General features: G+C 40.6%; 3 protein-coding genes across 4 annotated transcripts; 1 reads left to right on the top strand and 2 right to left on the bottom strand.

Annotated features, from left to right (window-relative positions):
* The first annotated feature begins 789 nt into the window (after positions 1-789).
* On the top strand, positions 790-2,193 carry LOC112226974 (corticoliberin-like). The gene is made up of 2 exons (XM_024391708.2): positions 790-899; positions 1,305-2,193. Exon 2 carries the CDS (start codon positions 1,325-1,327, stop codon positions 1,835-1,837), a length of 513 nt encoding a protein of 170 aa, XP_024247476.1. The 5' UTR covers positions 790-899; positions 1,305-1,324; the 3' UTR covers positions 1,838-2,193.
* Positions 2,038-8,255, bottom strand: LOC112226973 (E3 ubiquitin-protein ligase TRIM63). Of its 2 annotated transcripts, none has more exons than XM_024391706.2 (9): positions 7,881-8,255; positions 7,364-7,539; positions 5,951-6,131; positions 5,676-5,771; positions 5,244-5,477; positions 4,983-5,005; positions 4,766-4,890; positions 4,211-4,584; positions 2,038-2,665 (listed from the first exon to the last, which is right to left on the bottom strand). In XM_024391706.2, exons 1-9 carry the CDS (start codon positions 8,046-8,048, stop codon positions 2,570-2,572), a joined length of 1,473 nt encoding a protein of 490 aa, XP_024247474.1. In that variant the 5' UTR covers positions 8,049-8,255; the 3' UTR covers positions 2,038-2,569. The 2 variants fall into 2 exon arrangements, with proteins under 2 accessions (XP_024247474.1, XP_024247475.1); XM_024391707.2 differs by having other exon boundaries at positions 5,951-6,128.
* A 699-nt stretch (positions 8,256-8,954) lies between these two features.
* LOC112226478 (dnaJ homolog subfamily C member 5-like) lies at positions 8,955-15,766 on the bottom strand. Its single transcript, XM_024390842.2, has 5 exons — positions 15,546-15,766; positions 15,300-15,423; positions 11,806-12,019; positions 11,477-11,648; positions 8,955-9,402 (listed from the first exon to the last, which is right to left on the bottom strand). The coding sequence occupies exons 2-5, from the start codon at positions 15,404-15,406 to the stop codon at positions 9,317-9,319; spliced, it is 579 nt and encodes a 192-aa protein (XP_024246610.1). The 5' UTR covers positions 15,407-15,423; positions 15,546-15,766; the 3' UTR covers positions 8,955-9,316.
* Between the last annotated feature and the right edge of the window lie 7,150 nt (positions 15,767-22,916).

The following is a 22,916-nucleotide window of genomic DNA, read 5'->3' as shown; positions in this document are numbered from 1 at the left end:
CCATAACATTAATTCATGAATTGATTAACAAGGCCACATCCATAGTTAGTTGAACAATGGCACTCTAGATTCCGGAAAACGACACATCCCAATTAGACCTACTGTATGACTCATCTGATATTAACCCCACTGTGGACTGAGGGAGGCTTCCCATTCATATTCTGGTGTTGCCAAGTTTTCTTTGCATTAGCGCTTTTGCACAGGAGTGTCATGCACCCCAAAAATCGAAGGGGGCAAAACCGAAGTACGTGAGGATGGCTGGGGGGGGGACGACAACGACTAGGCCCCGACCATAAGTTGGAACATTTTTCAAACACCTGAAACAGCTTTTTCCTGCAATCTAGCGCCATGGTCATTATGCTTAATTCTATGTTTAAACAAAGATATGTATATTTTTCTGCATGTCTTGAGCTGTCTATATCCTCCTGACTACCAACCTTGCCAGCAGGCATGACAGCTAAGATAGTTAGACAAGCTAGCTACTCTAACTTGATTGACAGCCTGAAATGGCTTCTTGGTAGTTATGAGGTTGGGAGATTGGTAACCTATCCAGGCTAGCTAAAGCCAACTTCATAAAATTACTAGGTGGCTAGTAGTATTACAGACAAACAACAAAAATAAAAAATACATTAAAAAAATGTTGTATTTGAATTTTTTACAGGACAAATATGAGGGGGCACATGCCACTGTGCCCCCTACGGGCATGATGCCTCTGCTTGCGCAGATCATCATGTCAGAGCATGATGACATGGCCTCAGGTCTATGATATATAAGTGTTGTTTCGATGCTTTTTAAAAAACTCACTATTACAGGCTCATTGGAAGGCAAAAGAACTGTAGAATAGGATATCATTTTCGTTACAACTTCAGAGGAACATCTTCTGTCACAGTTAAACTCAGGTATTTGACAACATCTTGAATTGTTTGTTTCTTTTAGGGATGTAATTGTGGTGTTGTGTGCAGATAATTTAATTATTGATAGAAATGTTTCCTAGTTACCATAAATTGTAGTACTTAACTGTTGATTCATACAGTATTAACTATTATTCAATGAGGTGGTAATAGTTAACATAAAAGTGAATAATACAATATTGTAGTTAAATAAGCAATTACAACATAAGCAACTGCTTTTATTTAGTTTTTCGATGTCAAATGGAAATAAATGCAAATACAATACAGATACAAAATGTTAAAAAATTGTCAAAGTGACACCCAGATCCTAGACTACTCAACATGTATCTTCACTTTAATTCGTTTAATTGTGATTATGAACATGAGAAAAATGAGGCTATATTTAATTCTCAGATTCATCCTAATCTCCTGAGATGAAGTTGAATTTCTTCGTTTCCGCTGTGGCTCTACTTGGTGCCTTCCAACCCCGCTATGAATGTAGAGCTATTGAAACCCCCGGAGCACTTGATCCATTCCACAATCTACAGGCAGAGCTGCAACAGCAACTCCCTATTCTTCTACGACTAGGAGAGGAGTACTTCATTCGGCTTGACAACTCCAATCAAAATTCGCCCCAGTCTTCATTGTCGAATACATCTCCTGGAGCTTCTGCGCGGTCAACAACGGTCAACAGGGCTTTACTTCAGTTTACGCAGCGTCTTCTACAAGGTAAAGTCGGTAACAGCAATCGGTTTCTGAACAGCTACGCTAACCAGATGGATGATTCCACGGAGAGAGGAAAGCGGACCTGGCCGGGCGAAGAGCCACCGATCTCATTGGACCTGACGTTCCATCTGCTGAGGGAAGTTCTAGAAATGGCTCGAGACGAGCAATTAGTTCAGCAGGCGTATAGTAACCGGAAAATGATGGACATATTCGGGAAATGAAAGTGTTAGAAATACATTTACCAAATACATTGTGTACATCTTACATAAACTGTACGTTACTATTCCATTTTTGTTTTACTCTTGAATTGGTTAACTTTCGTTCTTTCAGTTATTATTTTTTATTGATTTGTAAAATCGAGTTGTAATTCGCTTTGTAGTTATTACATCGTGTGATGAGAAATAGGCAAGGCCAGTTGAAATGCTGAACACAAATATCCTTTAATGTTCTTTAACTTATATTCAAGCATAACGTATTTTGTATATATTGTCCAAACATTCATCCTCTCTCTCTGGGATTCCCTCTCATTGTACAACTGCTTCAAGTTTGATAATAAAATAGGCCAATCATATGACTATCAGCAACCAATCATATTTGTTGTGCAAGAGAATGTCTGATATTTATATTTGTAATAAAAAAAGTTTCCAAAGATATATTCATTGCTTGCTATGTAGACTAAATTGAGTGTTTTAATACATTGAGACGTTTTTCTGACTCACGCGTAAATCTATTGCCAAAATGTGTGCCAAATTACGCACGGCTTTCTCAAGCCAGAAATCTGCCCAATGACATTTGTTTTTACGGTAGTATAGAAATGCTAGAGAGGATTTACAGAGAAATTACAGTTAAATAACGGTAACATAGTAATTATTTAAACCGTGCCTGCAGCGGGATGCTGACTCAACCAAAACAATACCTAGTATTACAACAATGTCTTGAGGTAAAATGAACATCTACTTCTGGTTGTTCAGCCAAGAAAAGGAGAAGACGTGTTTGGGTCCATCTTTGTCATCTGTGTTTTGCTGACTTGATGCCGCATCAGAAGTCATCTGTGAAAAACAAAGAGCAAAAACATTAGAGGTCCCCTCAAACTATTGCAAAGCTACTGGTTGTATAAATAGTCTATTGTTCAGAATTGGGTTTGTAAGTGGGATCAAATTAAAACTCGCAATGCATGCTGAATAAGTAAAGTATAATTTAGAGAGAATATAAAGAAATATTTATGTTATCTGTAGCATGTCCTTAAAAGGTCCAGGCAAAATTTGAAATCAAATGAAGGAGGAATTCTGACATGCCTCAACAGAAAATATTGTTGCTTACATATTCCAAAGCACTAATTTAACACAAGGAAATCAAATATTTTGTAGAGTCTAAAGAGCTTCTTTGAGGTACCAAATACAAAATAACTCTAACATAAAAAGAAATGTATACCATATTTATCTCACCACACTAATACCCACCTGCTCACACCCACAATATGTCCTATATCAATCAATATGATGTCCTGAATTACCATATCCACATCCATACAATAACCTCAGAGTATACAAGATCAGTCAGCAATTTGACCTGAGAAAGGAAAATTGCACTAAATTGAAACTTCTCGTGTTTTCAATATAAAGCGGGTAAACTTTTAAGTGTAATAGACTGAGTGCTTAAGTATTAGTCAGTGCACAAATGAAGAAATAAACATATCCTAATGGTAGACTTTATCAGACTCCAAAGCTGATGCAGTAAAATAAACAAAGCCACAACTGTGACACAGAAAGCCACTTCCTGTGAGGAATCAAAACAACCAAGCTTTATTTCTTCTGGATTATTAGAGTTTTTATAAGCAAGATGATTTTAGGTTATGCACATGCCACTCAAACACACACACACACACACACACACACACACACACACACACACAGACCCTTTCTGATAAACGCTCTATGAATCTGTAGGCCATTCATTTTTTCCCCATCTGGAATGAATACAAACTGTTCCAGGTGGCTTTTCCCTTTTCAATTGAATCCACATGATTATGTTGGTGTAAACTCTATGCTCATTCAAATTAGCACTCCACATGCAAATGAAACTCAATGGTGATGACATGTAACAGAGTGGTTGATAATTATCCCTATGAAAACAGCAGTGTCCCCCTCCCTGCTTCACCCCTAACATACGCAGGGCTACGGCAACCAGAGAGCAGGCAGGTGTCTCATCATTAAAGCCTCCTGCTGAGGTGAAAGCCACTGCCGTAACCCAGGCCAGGGCCCATGCAGGCCCACTCTGATTTGAGCAGAGCACAGCTGCTTTAAACAATGACTGCTATTCTGATACAGATTGGATGTTGACTGGTGTCAATAACCACATTTTCCTCATACAGAGTACGGGAGATAAAAGCCAAGCAATAATAATATTAGTTTTATATTTAAAAATATCCATATGGTTTGTGAACTCAAATGTGACCTTGACTGTCACTGCACTAGGCAGCTGCTGGGATGGAGTTAGCCAGGGATCATGAGTTATTATTCTATCATGTATTATACTGAGACATTTTCAGTCAATTTCACGGCTAGGCTGTAGTGTGTCAAAAACACTCCTCTCACCTGTGTCGGTGGCTCCGCTGATGGGAAGTTAACCAGATTTGTGTTTGGGAACTGAACAGGGGTTGTGGTTGGGAAGTGGACTGGGCTGGCCTGTGTGGTGGCAGTTGGTGTTGGGGTTAGGGATGGGAATTGTACTGGGGTTGTGGCACGGACGGGGCCCTGTGGGTTGGCCAGGGTAGCCATGACACCTAGGGTCTCAATAGGTCTCTGAGGAAGGGGTGGGGGTGCTGTCTGCTGCTGGGGCTGTGGAGGGTTGGCCTTAACGACAGAGGGCCCTGCAGCAGAGGGGGAGAAATCTGTACGGGTCGCCCCTGTCATCCGCCTCAATTCTACTTCCTCTTCTCCATCTTCAAATTCTTCATCGTCTTCAACATCTGAACAACAACCAAGAGTTCAAAACACGAAAATAGTAAATTGTTTAATTTTACTGCAGTTTTACATTGATCTTGCTATTGTTATTTGCATAGTTTCTTTTGTGGCACTGGAAGTAGTGATTTTGGACATTGAAAGAACATTGAAATGCCAACGTCTCACTCAATACTCAATAATCCCTACCTTTCACAAAGTCTATAGTGAGCAGTACCCTCCTCTCCCGCTCAAAGTTGGCTGTGTAGTGATCCATGTTGTCATAGCCACGCTCCACTTTTTCCAGGTGGGAGATGTTAGTGCCTGCAATGAGCCTGGTAGACCGAGAGAGAGATCACAGTTACACTGTAGTTTCTGAGGACCAGAACTATAGTCTGAAACTGGAAAAAAGGGTATGTGTACTCACTTTTGTAGAAGAGGCTTTGCAGTCTGTGGGAGCAAAGATGAGAAAGGAATTACTTCTCAGAAAACTCTGATGTAGACACAACATGTCTTCAGAGAAAACATCTCGGAAAACATTGCACAACATGTTTGTAATAACATGTTACACTTTTTATTCTAACATGGTACATAACCAATTATGATATTGATTTATCACTGACACAGAATTTCAGATGCTTTACATGGCTATTTTATGTGGTGGTAATTTGTCTGTGTTTTTCATCACCTGCAGGAAAGTAGCCATCTCTGACTCCTCCATTGTCTGTATCCCTGTCTCCACAATCTTTGCCATGTTCTCCAGGTGCTCTCTATACTTCCTCATGAGGCCGTTTATATAGTCCAGTTTCTCCTGTTGCTCTGCGTTGATCTTCAGGGTCATGTCTCCTTTCCGCTCCTCCAGGACGGCATAAAGGTGATCGAAACTTTCACACACTTTGGATTTCTGCCTCCTGCCATTCTCCTGTTAGACAGCCATGATTGTACTGTAAGGTTAAACTGACAAATAACTAGGTCATAAAGATATTGTCAGTAGCAAAAATGAGGGCACAATAAAAATTAAGCATACCATTTTTACCATCAATATTGTTGAAGTTCTATACTATGTGAAAATGCTGTTATAGACGAAACATAAGAAAGGACAAAAGGTTGAAGGCTTTACCTCAACTGTCTTACAGGTCTCATCCAGTTGACTCATGATGCCTTGAATCCTGTCGTTGTTCCCCACTAGCATGGCTATACAGTCAGTCAACTCAGTCTGTAACACACACACACAGAGTTCCAGCATAACTTTTTTTTAATGACATTTTATGTACCAACTCTGATACTCTGTTCATTAGAAAAAAAGGGGAAGTTTGACTTCAATTTGACATACCTGTAAAGCATCATTATGAAAAAGGAAATAGACAGATATAAACGTAAAATAAACAAGTTAACCTTTTGCTTATTGAATACAGTGTTGAGTGGGGCCACATCACAGTCTTTGTGGGCTCCGAACACCTTGCAGAGAGAGCAGGTGGGCACGCCACATGTCACACAGTAGATGTTGATCTTCTCACCCTCATGCTCCTCACACATGGGCTGGTCACACTTGGCAGGCTCAGGCTCAGGCTTGCTGCTACAGAACAGGTGACAGTTATACTTTGGGGATCCTGTTTACACCACACATTGGACAAAGATTTCCTGGTGACCTTTTTAAAAACTCAACAACCCTGGTGTAATCGAGTTACCAGTGAGAGTTTGTGAGCGAGGAAGCTATACTGTTAATCGAGCACCGTAATGTAGGTCACACTGGCAAGTCACAAAAACATCTTTGTGTCCACAGTGCCTAAAATGTACAAGCCATAATATTATAACATCAAAGTGAGTGAACAAATGTAGTACAGACAAACATACTTTCTCCTCATGGAATGTTAGCATTTCAGAATAACCATAATTTATGTTTATTTGGCAACCAAGAGTATGCTAACATTTTGAATAACTGTTTTTAATAGTCCACTTGTGTAACGTAGTCCTAATCCACAGTTGCTTGATGAGCCTATCACACCACTGTGGCTAAAATGCATTCTGCACTTGGCTCCCAGATTCAAGCAATAGGTCCATGTGAAAATTGTATTTGTCTTGTCCCGGTAATCTACTCAAGAACTTTAAATTGATTGTGCAAAAATGATATGCTAAAAAGGCAGGAGCAGATGACGTCTTTTCAGAGATCTACTGTTTAGGTTTATTAGGATGTAGTTAAGTGAATTTACATGTAGCTATTGCAGATAATCTACTATGGATAGTTCATGACAGAAGTTGTATTTTAAAAACATTGGGGTTTCCTACGTCAACTATTTTTGTCAACTACTTGTGTACTGTCTATCTCTCCTAAAAGCAGACTAAATACTATATTGATGTCTAGAGAATGTAGTACGGCTCAAAATGGAATAAAACTGACTGCTGCCTCATTGGCCTACATTATAAAAACAAAATCTAACTAACTGGCAATGTGTCCAGCCACCCATGAGTAAACCCCATTTTCACAATGAAAAAACAAATATATATTCTCCTTCAATTTTCCAATTCTCATCAGCAGTTTTCCGATTCATTCTATATGTTGTTTGGGATAGTATGTAGTCTTCTTGATGTCCAGATTTGTTGTTGTGAGGGTTTGCTGTTTGTCTAATTGGCCAGATATACATGGGACTGCTGCTGAGTGCCTCCGACTAAATTGTCTGCCAATCTTTTTAAATAGGCCTGTAGTGTCTCACCTTGAGGACTCCTGTTTGTACATATCAATGATATTCTGTCTGTCTCAGACCAATTGTCTTAGGCCTGCTTTCTTCTTTTAGGCATTTATTGTCTCACCTTGAGGACTCCTGTTCTTGTTTGTACATGTCAATGATATTCTCCACCAGCAGGTTCCTCTGCAGGCCATAGACTCCATGTCTGTCCAGGACCACCTCATGTCTGCAGGACGGGCAGCGGAAACGTCCCCCTGAAGATACCGTGGTTCCTCTGGTCGATAGATAAGGGTTTGAGGCCTACACAGGACATCAGTGTATCAATGGCGTTAGATAAAGAAAGTGGAAATGTTTAAATATAGGCCTACCGTTGTCTAATATTGGTTAGTAGTATTTGCGTTGTTTACTGGTTAAAATGTGTGTTAGTTGATTCTGTAATGGCATGGGTCAAGAGGAAACACGTTGTTTCTTTTCAGCATTATAGAATAAGTGGTAATTGAATACTGACAATTAAAGGATGAGCAATACCTTCACTACAATGTCAGAATTCTGTACATATAATGTATATGAATGGATAAACCTTTAAGAGACAGCAGTAAAGGTTAAAGGTTAAAAGTTCAGCTTTAAAATAACCAACCTACCTGGAAAATATCTTGGGCACATTTTCGACAAAGGTTGTGTTGACAAGGGAGAATCACCACCGGTTTGGTAAACATCTCCAAACAGATGGGGCAAATGAGCTGTTTCTCCAAGCTGTCCATGTTGCTGTCTTGCTTTGTGGAATGTGAATACCCCAGAGATATATTCATTGCACAGTGGAAAAACAAAACCACTACTGCTGTCTTTAGGGATACCAACAAACAGTCCACCAACGGTCCCTCAATCCCTAAAGAACTGACTTGGCAAAGATTAAAGATGTCTACTCCTTTAGAACAATGCAGAGTCACTGGGCCTGCTTAGGCGCTCGTTGCTGTCCTCAAAGCTCCTTCGAACGGATCACGTTGCTCCCTAGCTGGCAATCCACTGAGTGTCACAGGCTGTTTTTAGAAACCCCCACGTCAAGGGTTGCCATGCTTACTTGCCCATATATGAAAATGTCACGAGAAGGGTGAGAGGGTCCAGCTGTTACCACCTCTGAAACAGGAAGGGGTAAGCCCATACCTCTACCAAACAGAGTGGGCTGAAGTTGCCCCTATACAGTGATCTTGGGTCAGTTTTGCATTTCCCCCACTAATAGTTAAGGTTAGGATTGGGGGAGGGGAAGCTGATCCTAGATCTGTACCTAGACTTCCCCCTGGACAGAGCCTTTCAAACAAACTCACAATGGCAAGTCACTGATCTGACTCTTGAACAATGGTGGGCTATAATGTTTTTTAGAGTTGTTAATCAATAAACAATAATTGCCCTATAATGCAATAATGCTTTTGTAGAAAACATTCAAGTTGGCCGACATCTGTGACATGATTGCGATCAATGTCAAAAGACACCAGTCCATATTCCAATTACAAACATAATCTATTGTGAAACATTAGTCACCTAATTTTAAAAGCAAATACCAGTATGTGACCTTGAATACATTACGCTATGCTGATACTGTAAGCAATGCCTCAGACACACATTGATTCTGAACCTGTCATCAGCCTACAGCATTAAAACAAATATACCCTATATATATACACTCGTACCAATAAATCAGATACCATTTCATGTAGACTGTATAGACAGATAAAATCATACATTTATTTTCAACAAAATACTTTTGTTCTTTTTTTATACATACACATACTCTAATATTTACACACTGAGCTATTTGTACTATGTGACAAGTGAAGTCAATGCACAAAGTGTTTAGGTAAGTGAAAGGAGATGATGGATTTAGTTTGCAGGAGAACAACGACATCAACTACCTCCAATGAAAACAGAAATCAAGATAAAAAAACAACAAAAAAACAACCAAAAGCACTTATTTACAGAGAATGTAATGACGTTAGAGTGTGGGAACAGCCATTGACATAGCAATGGACTGTGTAGTGTTTATGTCGTCTAATGCCACTCTACGGTTTGTAGATGTCCAGGTTCAGGTGTAGCTTCGGTGGCCGTCCCCAATCAACTGTGTCTTTTCACTGGCATTAGTTGGCTGGTGCACAACCGGAGTGTCCACATCTAGGATTACACAACAACATTGTGAATAAAGACACTAAAATTCCCTACAATATCAAATGATCAACATGGATACCTTTGTCAATCTCATTGTTGTATTTTCTCTTGTTCCATTCATTGATGTTACACTTTGCTTTCACTACTTAACGGTATAGTTAGTTTGTTTGTTGTTTGCAGAAGATGTAAAGGTATGTTTAGAAATCATTTGATCCTCTATTATTCTCCTGAGATGTTATACGAAATGTTTCTGAATGGCACAAAGATGATGTATCACATCAACGCAAAGCCATCACAACTACTTGTTGTTGAATCTCCAGAGACATGAACTCATTGTACAAATTCGCCCATCAGCTTCTCATAATTGATGCGTTGGCACAAACAATGAGCTATATATCTGTCTACACTGCTTACCACACATTTGTAAACATGTAATAAACCTCTAACTACCACTCAAAGTAAAACAGTGAATTTGTAAGCGGGGACCTTTTTTCTAACATGGATGTTATCTAAATATTGTGCTGTTGAAATCATAGGGCAAGAGTAGCCTATGTGTTTCTTAAAGAGATACTTTGTATTTTGGCAAATGAGGCCCTTTATCTACTTCCCCAGAGTCAGATGAACTAGTGGATACCATTTGCATGCCTCTGTGTGCAATATGAAGGAAGTTAGAGGTAGTTTCACAAGCCAATGCTAACTAGCGTTAGCGAAAAGTCAAGAAGTCTATCTGTTAACATGCTAGTACAGTTGAAGTCGGAAGTTTACATACACTTTAGCCAAATGCATTTAAACTCCGTTTTTCACAATTCCTGACATTTAATCCTAGTAAAAATTCCCTGTTTTATGTCAGTTAGGATCACCACATTACTTTAAGAATGTGAAATGTCAGAATAATAGAATAGAGAATCATTTATTTCAGCTTTTATTTCTTTCATCACATTCCCAGTGGGTCAGAAGTTTACATACACTCAATTAGTATTTGGTAGCATTGCCTTTAAATTGTTTAACTTTGGTCTAACGTTTCGGGTAGCCTTTCACAATCTTCCCACAATAAGTTGGGTGAGTTTTGGCCCATTCCTCCTGATGGAGCTGGTGTAACTGAGTCAGGTTTGTAGGCCTCCATGCTCACACACGCTTTTTCAGTTCTGCCCACAAATGTTCTATAGGATTGAGGTAAGGGCTTTGTGATGGCCACTCCAATACCTTGACTTTGTTGTCCTTAAGCCATTTTGCCACAACTTTGAAAGTATGCTTGGGGTCATTGTCCATTTGGAAGACCCATTTGCAAACAAGCTTTAACTTCCTGACTGATGTCTTGAGATGTTGCTTCAATATATCCACATAATTTTCCTTTCCTCATATTGCCATCTATTTTGTGAAGTGCACCAGACCCTCCTGCAGCAAAGCACCCCCACAACATGATGCTGCCACCCCCGTGCTTCACGGTTGGGATGATGTTCTTCGGCTTGCCAACCTCCCCCTTTATCCTTCAAACATAACGATGGTCATTATGGCCAAACAGTTCTATCTTTGTTTCATCAAACCAGAGGCCATTTCTCCAAATAGTATAATCTTTGTCCCCATGTGCAGTTGCAAACCATAGTCTGGCATTTTCATTGAGGTTTTAGAGCAGTGGCATCTTCCTTGCTGAGCAGCCTTTCAGGTTACGTTGATATAGGACTTGTTTTACTGTGGCTATAGATACTTTTGTACCTGTTTCCTCCAGCATCTAAAGCCATGACATCATTTTCTGGAATTCTTCAAGCTGTTTAAAGACACAGTCAACTTAGTGTATGTAAACTTCTGACCCACTGGAATTGTGATACAGTGAATTGTAAGTGAAATACTCTGTCTGTCAGCAATTGTTGGAAAAATGACTTGTGTCATGCACAAAGATGTCCTAACCGACTTGCCAAAACTATAGTTTGTTCATAAGAAATTTGTGGAGTGGTTGAAAAACTAATATTAATGACTCCAACCTAAGTGTATGTAAACTTCCGACTTCAACTGTATTTGTGTGTGTGTGTGTGTGTGTGTGTCACTGTATATGTGTCTTCACCCACTGACTGTGTCCCCTCACCAGTCTCCTTGTCGTGGCGGATCTCCTCCTCCAGGTCTTCAGGGGAGACATAGCTGTCTGTTCCCTCTCCGGGGTGCATGGGCTTCAACTTTCCACAGCAGCAGTTACAGCAGCAGCACAGGCAGCAGCAGAAGTAGCACCCCGTTATCACGCCACACAAGGCAAAGAGACCCTGACAGGAGAGAGATATACTATAGGTTAACACAACACAAAAACATGCACGCACTCACGCAGACAGACTCAAACACAAACGCAGCAGCTCGCACCAATCTTTCCCCTCCATGCACAATAAAACCATCCAGGGATTCCAGATGATTGTGGAAGCTCACCTTAGCCCACCAGGTAGACAGCATGAAGTAGGTGTTGACATTCTCCTCTCCAAACTGCTGGGCCACATAAAGGCCAAGGGAGCCGTAGCTGTCATAAATGTTTCTCTTGGTGACGTCTGACAGAATGGAATTAGCGCTGTTGAGCTCCTTGAATTTCTCTGCTGTCTCTGGGTTGTCAGGGTTCTTGTCTGGGTGGTACCTCAGAGCTAATTTTCTGAAAGGAATTCAAAAGTAAATAAATGTACACACAAAAATACAGATTTCTCCTATTTGGTATCAGAAACTGGTTGAGATGGTGTGTAATGACAAAGGCTGTATTGTCTGTTTAGTGTTTACCATACAGCTCTATTCTCTATGGATTTCATTATGGTCATTTATTTGACTTATCTAGACACACACTTGTTTGTCTGGATCTAACCATGCTGGCACTAAGCCTACTGCCCTATCTGGTGTCTGGAAAACAACAACACAACGGAGATGTGGCATCTGCTGTGGTGCGTGAACATGTCTTTTTTAGTATTAGAAACTACTTCGGAGCATGGCTGCGGGAAAATATTTAGGGGGTGGGGTACTTAGAGATTATTTATTTATTTTATTCTGATTTATCAGGGGGTGCATGAACATAATTAGGGGTTATTCATGTATGCAATTAATAATAACATTGCAACTACCATCTTACGTCAAAATAGATAATCGGAGCATCAGGCATGAATCTATTCATGTATTAAATCCTTTGTTTAAACAACATTAGGGCATTGACAACACTGTAATGTCCTATCAGTTTTCATTCATTTAAGTTAAATTCATTTATGCCTAGTTTCCATAACAAACAAAAAATGGAGTGAGATGAATTAAAATGACATTAGTAGAAAACAAACATTCCAATCCTACATATAGATACAGTGATAAATGTAAAGAGGGGCATATCTAGAGTTGAGTGTGTGTGGAACACCAGTGTGCATAGATTTAGTATTGATTAGTCTGCAATGGAAAATGTGAGTCATCTTGGTACGACTGTCTGTAAGTGATGATCACACCATTTCTTCCCAACATCATGTGATACAGTATATGATAGATACTGTGTACACTGAGTATACAAAACATCAAGCACACCTGGTCTTTCTATGACATAGACTGACCAGGTAAATTCAGGTTAAAGCTAAAATCCCTTATTGGTGTCACTTGTTAAATTCACTTCAATCAGTGTAGATAAAGGGGAGGATTTTCATGCCTTGAGACAATTGAGACATGGATTTTGTATGTGTGCCATTCAAAGGGTGAATAGTCAAGACAAAAGATTGAAGTGCCTTTGAACGGGGTATGGTAGTAGGTGCCTGTTCGGGCGCATCGGTTTGTGTCAAGAACTGTAATGCTGCTGGGTTTTTCAAGGTCAACAGTTACCCGTGTTTTTCAAGAATGGTCCACCACCCAAAAGACATCCAGCCAACTGTGGGAAGCATTGGAGTCAACATGGGCCAGCATCCTTGTGGAACGCTTTCGACACCTTGTAGAGTCCATGCCCTGACGAATTGAGGCTGTTTTGAGGGCAAATGGGGGGGATGAAACTCAATATTAGGAAGGTGTTCCTAATGTTTGGTATACTCTATGTATACCGTATGTGATAGTGATAGAATATACATGTAGATGTGATTGATAGATATACATGTGGATGTGATAGATAGTGATAGATAAAATGTGATAGTGATAGATATAAATGTGATAGATATAGATGTGATAAATAGTGATAGATATAGATGTGATAGATAGTGATAGAAATAGATGATGTAGATAGTGATAGATAATAGATATGATAGTGATGTACAGTAGATGGGATAGATATACAGTGCATTCAGGAAAGTATTCAGACCCCTTCACCTTTTCCAAATTTTGTTACGTCATAGCCTTATTCTAAAATTGTTTGAATCGTTTTTTCCCCCTCATCAATCTACAGACAATACCCCATAATGATGAAAGCAAAAACAGGATTGTATACATTTTTGTGAATTTATAAAAGATAAAGAACATACATTTCACATTTACATATGACCCTTTTCTCAGTACTTTGTTGAAGCACCTTTGGCAGTGATTACAGCCTCAAGTCTTCTTGGGTATGATGCTACAAGCTTGGCACACCTGTATTTGGGGAGTTTCTACCATTCTTCTCTGCAGATCCTCTCAAGCTCTGTCAGGTTGGATGGGAAGAGTCACTGCACTGCTATTTTCAGGTCTCTCCAGAGATGTTCAATTGGGTTCAGGTCTGGGCTCTTGCTGGGTCACTCAAGGACATTCAGAGACTTGTCCCGAAGCTACTCCTGCATTGTCTTTGCTGTGTGCTTAGGGTCATTGTCCTGTTGAAAGGTGAACCTTCTCCAACCTTCTCCCCAGTCTAAGGTCCTTGGCACTCTGGAGCATGTTTTCATCCAGGATCTCTCTGTACTTTGCCTCACTCATCTTTCCCTCAATCCTGACTAGTCTCCCAGTCCCTGCCTGGGATTGGGAGACTGGCTGGCATGTGCCTTTTACTGAAGATTGGCTTACATCTGGTCACTCTACCATAAAGGCTTGACTGGTGGAGCGCTGCAGCGATGGTTGTCCTTCTGGAAGGTTTTCCCATCTCCACAAAGGAACTGTCAGAGTGACCACGGGTTCTTGGTCACCTCCCTGACCAATGCCCTTCTCACCCGATTGCTCAGTTTGGCCAGACGGCCAGCTCTAGGAAGAGTCTTGGTGGTTCCAAACTTCTTCCATTTAAGAATGATGGAGCTTCTGTCTTCTTGGGGATCTTCAATGCTGCAGAAATGTTTTGGTACCCTTCCCCAGATCTGTGCCTCGACACAATCCTGTCTCAGAGTTCTACGGACAATTCCTTAGACTTTTTTTTGCTCTGACATGCATTGTCAACTGTGGGACCTTATATAGACAGGTGTGTGCTTTTTCAAGTCATGTCCAATCAATTGAATTTACCACATGTGGACTCCAATCAAGTTGTAGAAACATCTCAAGGATGATCAACGGAAACATGATGCATCTGAGCTCAATTTCGAGTCTCATAGAAAAGGATCTGAATACTTACTGTATGTAAATAAGGTATTTCTGTTTTTAATTTGAATAAATGTGCAACATTTCAAACAACTTGTTTTCACTTTGTCATTATGGGGTATTGTGTGTCGATTGATGAGGATTTTTTTACTTATTTCATCAATTGTAGAATAAAGCTGTAGCGTAACAAAATGTGAAAAAGGTCTAGGGGTCTGAATACCTTCTGAATCCTCGATAGATAGATAGATAGATAGATAGATAGATAGATAGATAGATAGATAGATAGATAGATAGATAGATAGATAGATAGATAGATAGATAGATAGATAGATAGATAGATAGATAGATAGATAGATAGATAGATAGATAGATAGATAGATAGATAGATAGATAGATAGATAGATAGATAGATAGATAGATAGATAGATGTGAATTGCTTGTGCCTTATTTCCCACCTGTAGGACTTCTTGATGTCGTCATGGGTACAGCCTTTTTCTAGCCCAAGCACTTGATACAGAGACTCTCCAGAGGTGGACAGAGAGCGCTGCCTTGGTTCAGACATCCTACCACCATTACCTGCTGGAGAAAGAGGGCAGACAATGGTGAATTAGATTCATACCAGTACAACCATTAAAAAAACACACCATGAAGCTCTCTTTTGACAGAAAATAAATGATCATCCAAGGAGACAAAATAAATACCTAGCTTCCCTAATTTTATGCAGCAGTTATCCTTATAATTCCTTTATGGTATCAAAGTCCTCAGTTGAAGTCCTCTTCCTACCTGGTGAGGTGTATGGTGACGATGGACTTGCAGTGGACTGCTAGCAACTGTTTGTCAGACATGAGGTCCGGTGAAATGAAACATTCATAAACTAGAGGTCTTGAGTTTCCCAGGCCACCAATGGGTCTACTCTACACGCCTGTGTAGGCTTGATCAGGTTTCAACTGAGACGGTCTGCTGCTTGTATTGTGTGAGACTGAAGGTAGGCATGACAACTCCTTGGTAAGCGTCTGGGAGAATGATTAGTATAAATATAGCAGTTTCACTTCAACTCAAAAAGTTTGACAGCAATGCCGCATACAATTCCAGTGAGTTGAGAACAGGTCTTTGATGTCCTAATACCTTGGCATCGGGTCTATGAACTGGTACAGTAGATAAATTGAAGCTGTTGTATAAAATACTTGCTACAAAAAGAATGCTCAATATATAAAAGGCATTGAACAGTCAGTCCTGTGCAGACTTTGCCATGAGGAGACAGAATCAATAGAGCATCTTTTCTGGTACTGTCCATCAGTGGCTCGTTTTTGGAGCCAGGCCCAGGAATGGTTTTCATGTCATAATATCAGGGTTCAGATTGTTAAGGGATCTGAAACCCCACAATCCGTCAATCAGCATTATACTATTAGGTAAAGTATACATTTTTAGGCCAATATTGGTATAAATGTTACAAATAGGGAGGTTCAAGACCCTCATTAGACATCACAGTAAAAGGGAGGGATGCATTGCTAAAATGTCAAGTGTCTTCACGGACATTTTCAACCTCTCCCTGACCAAGTCTGTAATACCTACATGTTTCAAGCAGATCACCATAGTCCCTGTGCCCAAGGAAGTGAAGGTAACCTGCCTAAATGATTACCGCCCCGTAGCACTCACATTGGTAACCTTGAAGTGCTTTGAAAGGCTGGTGATGGCTCACATCAACAGCATCCTCCCAGATACCCAATACCCACTCCGATTCGCTACCGCCCTAACAGATCCACAGATGACGCAATCTCAATCGCACTCCACACTGCCCTTTCCCACCTGGACTAAAAAAACAGCTATGTGAGAATGCTGTTTATTGACTACAATTCAGTGTTCAACAACATAGTGCACACGAAGCTCATCACTAAGCTAAGGACCCTGTGACTAAACACCTCCCTCTTCAACTGGATCCTGGAATTCCTGACGGGCCGCCCCCAGGTGGTAAGAGTAGACAACAACACGTCTGCCACGCTGATCCTCAACACTGGGGATCTGATCCTCAACACTGAGGCGTGTATAGTCGTGGCCAAATGTTTTGAGAATGACACAAATATTAATTTTCACAAAGTCTGCTGCCTCAGTTTGTATGATGGCAATTTGCATATACTCCAGAATGTTATGAAGAGTGATCAGATGAATTCCAATTAGTTGAAAGTCCCTCTTTGCCATGCAAATGAACTGAATCCTCCAAAAACATTTCCACTGCATTTCAGCCCTGCCACAAAAGGACCAGCTGACATCATGTCAGTGATTCTCTTGTTAATACAGGCTTGAGTGTTGATGAGGACAAGGCTGGAGATCACTCTGTCATGCTGATTGAGTTCGAATAACAGACTGGAAGCTTCAAAAGGAGGGTGGTGCTTGGAATCATTGTTCTTCCTCTGTCAATCATGGTTACCTGCAAGGAAACACGTGCCGTCATCATTGCTTTGCACAAAAAGGGCTTCACAGGCAAGGATATTGCTGCCAGTAAGATTTCACCTAAATCAACCATTTATCGGATCATCAAGAACTTCAAGGAGAGCTGTTCAATTGTTGTGAAGAAGGCTTCAGGGCGCCCAAGAAAGTCCAGCAAACGCCAGGACTGTCTCCAAAATTTGATTCAGCTGCGGGATCGGGGCACCACCAGTACAGAGCTTGCTCAGGAATGGCAGCAGGCAGGTGTGAGTGCATCTGCACGAACAGTGAGGTGAAGACTTTTGGAGGATGGCCTGGTGTCAAGAAGGGCAGCAAAGAAGCCACTTCTCTCCAGGAAAAACATCAGGGACAGACTGATATTCTGCAAAAGGTACAGGGATTGGACTGCTGAGGACTGGGGTAAAGTCATTTTCTCTGATGAATCCCCTTTCCGATTGTTTGGGGCAACCGGAAAAAAGCTTGTCAGGAGAAGACAAGGTGAGCGCTACCATCAGTCCTGTGTCATGCCAACAGTAAAGCATCCTGAGAGCATTCATGTGTGGGGTTGCTTCTCAGCCAAGGGAGTGAGCTCACTCACAATTTTGCCTAAGAACCATGAAGAGCCATGAATAAAGAATGCGTCCTCCGAGAGCAACTTCTCCCAACCATCCAGGAACAGTTTGGTGACGAACAATGCCTTTTCCAGCATGATGGAGCACCTTGCCATAAGGCAAAGAAGTGGCTTGGGAAAAAAAACATAGATATTTTGAGCCAGGAAACTCCCCAGACCTTAATCCCATTGAGAACTTGCGGTCAATCCTCAAGAGGCGGGTGGACAAACAAAACCCCACAAATTCTTATGCAAGAATGGGCTGCCATCAGTCAGGATGTGGCCCAGAAGTTAATTGACAGCATTCCAGGGAGGATTGCAGAGGTCTTGAAAAAGAAGGGTCAACACTGCAAATATTGACTCTTTGCATCAACTTCATGTAATTGTCAATAAAAGCCTTTGACACGTATGAAATGCTTGTAATTATACTTCAGTATTCCATAGTAACATTCTGACAAAAATATCTGAAGACACTGAAGCAGAAAACTTTGTGGAAATTAATATTTGTGTCATTCTCAAAAATGTTGGCCACGACTGTACTTAGTCCCCTCCTGTTCTCCCTGTTCACCCACGACTGTTTGGCCAAACACGACTCCAACACCATCATTAAGGTTGCTGACGACACAACAGTGGTAAGCTTGATCACTGACAACGATGAGACAACCTATAGGGAGGAGGTCAGAGACCTGGCATTGTGGTGCCAGGAAAACAATCTCTCCGTCAATGTGAACAAGACAAAGGATCTGATCGTGGACTACAGGAAAAGGCTGGCCAAACAGGCCCCCATTAACATCAACAGGGCTGTAATGGAGCGGGTATATATTTTCAAGTTCCTTGCTGTCCCCATCCCCAACTGACCATCATGGTCCAAATACACCAAGACAGTCATGAAGAGGGCACGACAACACCTTTTCCCCCTCAGGAGACTGAAAAGATTTGGCATGGGTCCCCAGATCCTCAAAAAGTTCTATAGCTGCACCATCGAGAGCATCCTGACCGGGTTGCATCACCCCCTGGTATGTAGCTGCTCGGCATCTGACCGTAAGGCGCTATAGTGCGTACGGCCCAGTACATCACTGGGGCCAAGCTTCCTGCCATCCAGGACCTATATACTCGGCGGTGTCAGAGGAAAGCCCAAAAAATTGTCAGAGACTCCAGTCACCCAAATCATAGACTGTTTTCTCTGCTACCGCACGGCAAGCAGTACCGGAGCAACAAGTCTAGGACCAAAACGCTCCTTAACAGCTTCTAACCCCAAGCCATAAGACTGCTGAACAATTAATCAAATGGCCACCGGACTATTACATTGATCTCCCCTCCATTTGTTTTGTACACTGCAGCTACTCTCTGTTTATTATCTATGCATAGTCACTTCACCCCTACCTACATGTACAAATTACCTTGACTAACCTGTACCCCCGCACATTGACATGGTACCGGTACCCTCAGTATATAACCTCGTTATTGTTATTTTATTGTGTTACTTTTTATTATTTTTTACTTTAGTTTATTTGGTAAATATTTTCTTAACTCTTTCTTGAACTGCACTGTTGGTTAAGGGCTTGTAAGTTAGCATTTCACGGTAATATGTTGTATTGTTGTATTCGGCGCATGTGACAAATAAAGTTTGATTTGATTTGATAAAGGAAAACTCTAAATTGTATTATACTGGGAAAGATGGGTTATCTGTGGATATCAGAGGGTTGGAGTTAAGAACAGAACGAATGGTGGATTTTTAAATGTTTTAAAATTATTTTTTTTAACCTTTATTTAACCAGGCAAGTCAGTTAAGAACAAATTCTTATTTACAATGACGGCCTGGGAACAGTGGGTTAACTGCCTGTTCAGGGGCAGAACGACAGATTTGTACCTTGTCAGCTCGGGGGTTTGAACTCACAACCTTCCGGTTACTAGTCCAACACTCTAACCACTAGGCTACCCTGCTGCCGATTGACCCCTGTGGGTGAAAATCCAGCACTTGCATAAAGAGGAAATGAGGAAAATATGTATAATTATTTAACTACAAAATTAAAATATTTTTTAGGTAAGGCTTACATTCACCATTTCAAAGGAAATACTGCCACCTAGCACATGGACATGGGTAGTGGAGGATAGTTGTGAAAACTCTTTTTCCCAGTGTGCAAAGGTTTGTTGTAACTTACTGTCACTTTTTATAATAGAACTGTATGTAATAGCATATTTTCATCGCAGGGTGGTGACAAACACACAGGAATGTTTTGGTGCACTGTCACTGTAGTGTAGTAGAGTACAGTAGGTCAGGTGACACTGAATAACATATAGAAAATGAAATTGTAATGCCAATATAATGTTGTACATATAACGTAATGCCAGTTACATTTACAGTATCACATTTTAAATTAGATTAGAAACTGGGTAGTTTGGGTCCTGAATGCTGATATTATTTAAGCAATAAGGCCCGAGGGGGTGTGGTATATGGCCAATATATCATGGCTAAGGGCTGTTCTTAAGCACGAGTGCCTGGAGTGCCTGGATACAGCTCTTAGCCATGGTATATTGGCTATATACCACAAACCCCTGAGGTGCCTAATTGCTATTATAAACTGGTTACAAATGTAATTAGAACAGTAAAAATAAATGTTTTGTCAAACCCGTGGTATACGGTCTGATATACTACGGCTGTCAGCCAATCAGCATTCATGGCTCAAACCACCAAGTTTATAACAGACAATCTACCATGGGTATGACAAAATATATATATATGTTACTGTTCTAATTACGTTGGTAAACAGTTTATAATAGCAATAAGACAACCCTAGAGCTTGTGGTATATAGCCGTGTTGCGTCGTGCCTAAGAACAGACCTTCCATGGTATATAGGCCATATAGCACACTTCCTCAGGCCTTATTGCTTAAATATAGTATTACATTTTAAATTAGAATAGTATTACATTTTAAATGAAAATACATAGGGCATATGGCTGATAAAGTGAACATATGGCAGGAGGAGTGAATAGTTAGTTCCTCCTGTTTTATGAACTATGTCCTCTGACGTTAATGCAAATGTTCCTTTGGGAAAAAAACAACAACATTGATTCTGTTTACAGTGCACCTCTGCTAATCCCTGAGCCATAATTGTTATTTGGATTCCTCCCTGTGGGATGATGTGGTGGTGGTGACTGAGCATACAGTGCGCACACACACACACACACACACATACACACACACGGGTCTCCTAGGAAACACCCAGGTGGAAAGGCTCACCTGTGTTGTATTAGTGGCTTCCTGGCTGGCTCCTCAGGGGTCCCGCCAATGATAACAATGTCTTCCCTGGGACTAGTCTGTGGTGTCCCAGGGTCTACATTGTTGGGGGAAATCATTCATTGAAATGGATGCCCTTTGACTTGCCTTATCACAGTGGTAGGCCTTAACAGGTGTAGAAAAGCTTCAATTACAATCACAGGGAAACCAAATGTGTAAATACACATTGTATCCATTACATAAAAATAAAAATAAATCCATTAAAATCGTTAAAACTATTTTAAATCATAAAATTGTGCTTGTGAAATGGAGTACCTCTATTAATTCTACAATACCTGTGCTATTTTTCTCTTGTCTCTGAATATGTACTTATTCTATGTGGATACGAGCTGGCTGCCATAGGGCTGTAGAATATGCAGTGAGTTCATGATGCAGCATCCGTATTGTAGGCCTGTACTTTATCAGCACTGTAACGGTGTTTAGTGTAGCTGCAGATGTAAAGCCTTGCCCCATATCCTGCTTTTGCTGGCCTGGAGCTCCCATACATGGCCTACTTTTGGACTGGAGCACTCTCTCTCTCTCTCTCTCTCGCCACGCACGCACGCACGCACGCACGCACGCACACACACACACACACACACACACACACACACCAGACCTCAGGGTTGGATGAGGGACTTTTTTTCTCTCTCTCAAAGTCAAATTCTGCATCCCAAATGATACCCTGAAATGTGCACTAATTTTGACCAGGGAGGATAAGGTCCAGGGCCCATAAAAGGGATATAGGGTGCCATTTGTAATGGAGGCAGAGTTTTAATGCTCAGTCAGGCGTATTTCCTGTTTAGTGCTTTAGTCAAATTACTTTGTGTATCATCCAAATGACATATTTGTTTAGTAAGGTTTGCCTAGGCCTACTCCCTTCAGGCCATCCACCTTGATGCGTTTAGAATCTGAACAATGTAGAACAACAGTACAATAAAGTAAAAACAATAGTTTTCAACTAAAATGTGTCCAGAATAACACATATCTGATCTGGATTTGTTCCAAAGTACTCCTATGCACTCCAAAGTACTCCTATTACATGATTCTGTTCTCCATTGATGCAGAGGTTATCTCTGCAATAATGCATCAATCAAGTTACCTGTAGTTTACACTGTACAATTGTCATTTTAACATAAAAAAGCCTATGTAGTATACAAATACATTATATTTGTGACGGGGTCATCTGTGACAGGGTAATCTAAACCCTACTACTAGGGCTATGTAAACAAGCAAGATATATTCAATCAGATATGGCCTTGGGGAGTAAATAGACCAAAATGTTTGAGTCAACATTATTTCTTAGCAATTTCACCATATTGACGTAATCACTCATTTGCATCATCGTGGCTTTTTGATTGAATCTTCAAAACGTCCACATTACATAGGTTTCTTTCTTTCATACAGCTTTAACCCCAATAGCCTATACAAGGTTCAATCAAGGTTTTGTTCAAATATGTTATATTTACACGTGTTGACAACTCAATCAAATATCAACCAACTTTGGGCGTTGATCTGACGTCTTTGCCCAGTACAGTGACAAAAGGGTTTATAGTCGGTCAATGGCAAAAGATTGTATAAAATACAGATGTACAATGATCTTTTGCCCAGTAATGCAACGGGAGTGTGCTTGTGCTTTCCATTCAGCCAATAGACTTCTATCTATTATACATGCAGTACATCTTCATCCAATCCCAAAGAGGGTAACATCACGTAAGCAAATACAATTGGATGCTTCAGACAGGGCTCATCCGATAGTA

The sequence above is a fragment of the Oncorhynchus tshawytscha genome, linkage group LG28, assembly GCF_018296145.1.
Source record: "Oncorhynchus tshawytscha isolate Ot180627B linkage group LG28, Otsh_v2.0, whole genome shotgun sequence".
Taxonomy (NCBI): domain Eukaryota; kingdom Metazoa; phylum Chordata; class Actinopteri; order Salmoniformes; family Salmonidae; genus Oncorhynchus; species Oncorhynchus tshawytscha.
This window is presented reverse-complemented; position numbering and strand designations above follow the sequence as displayed.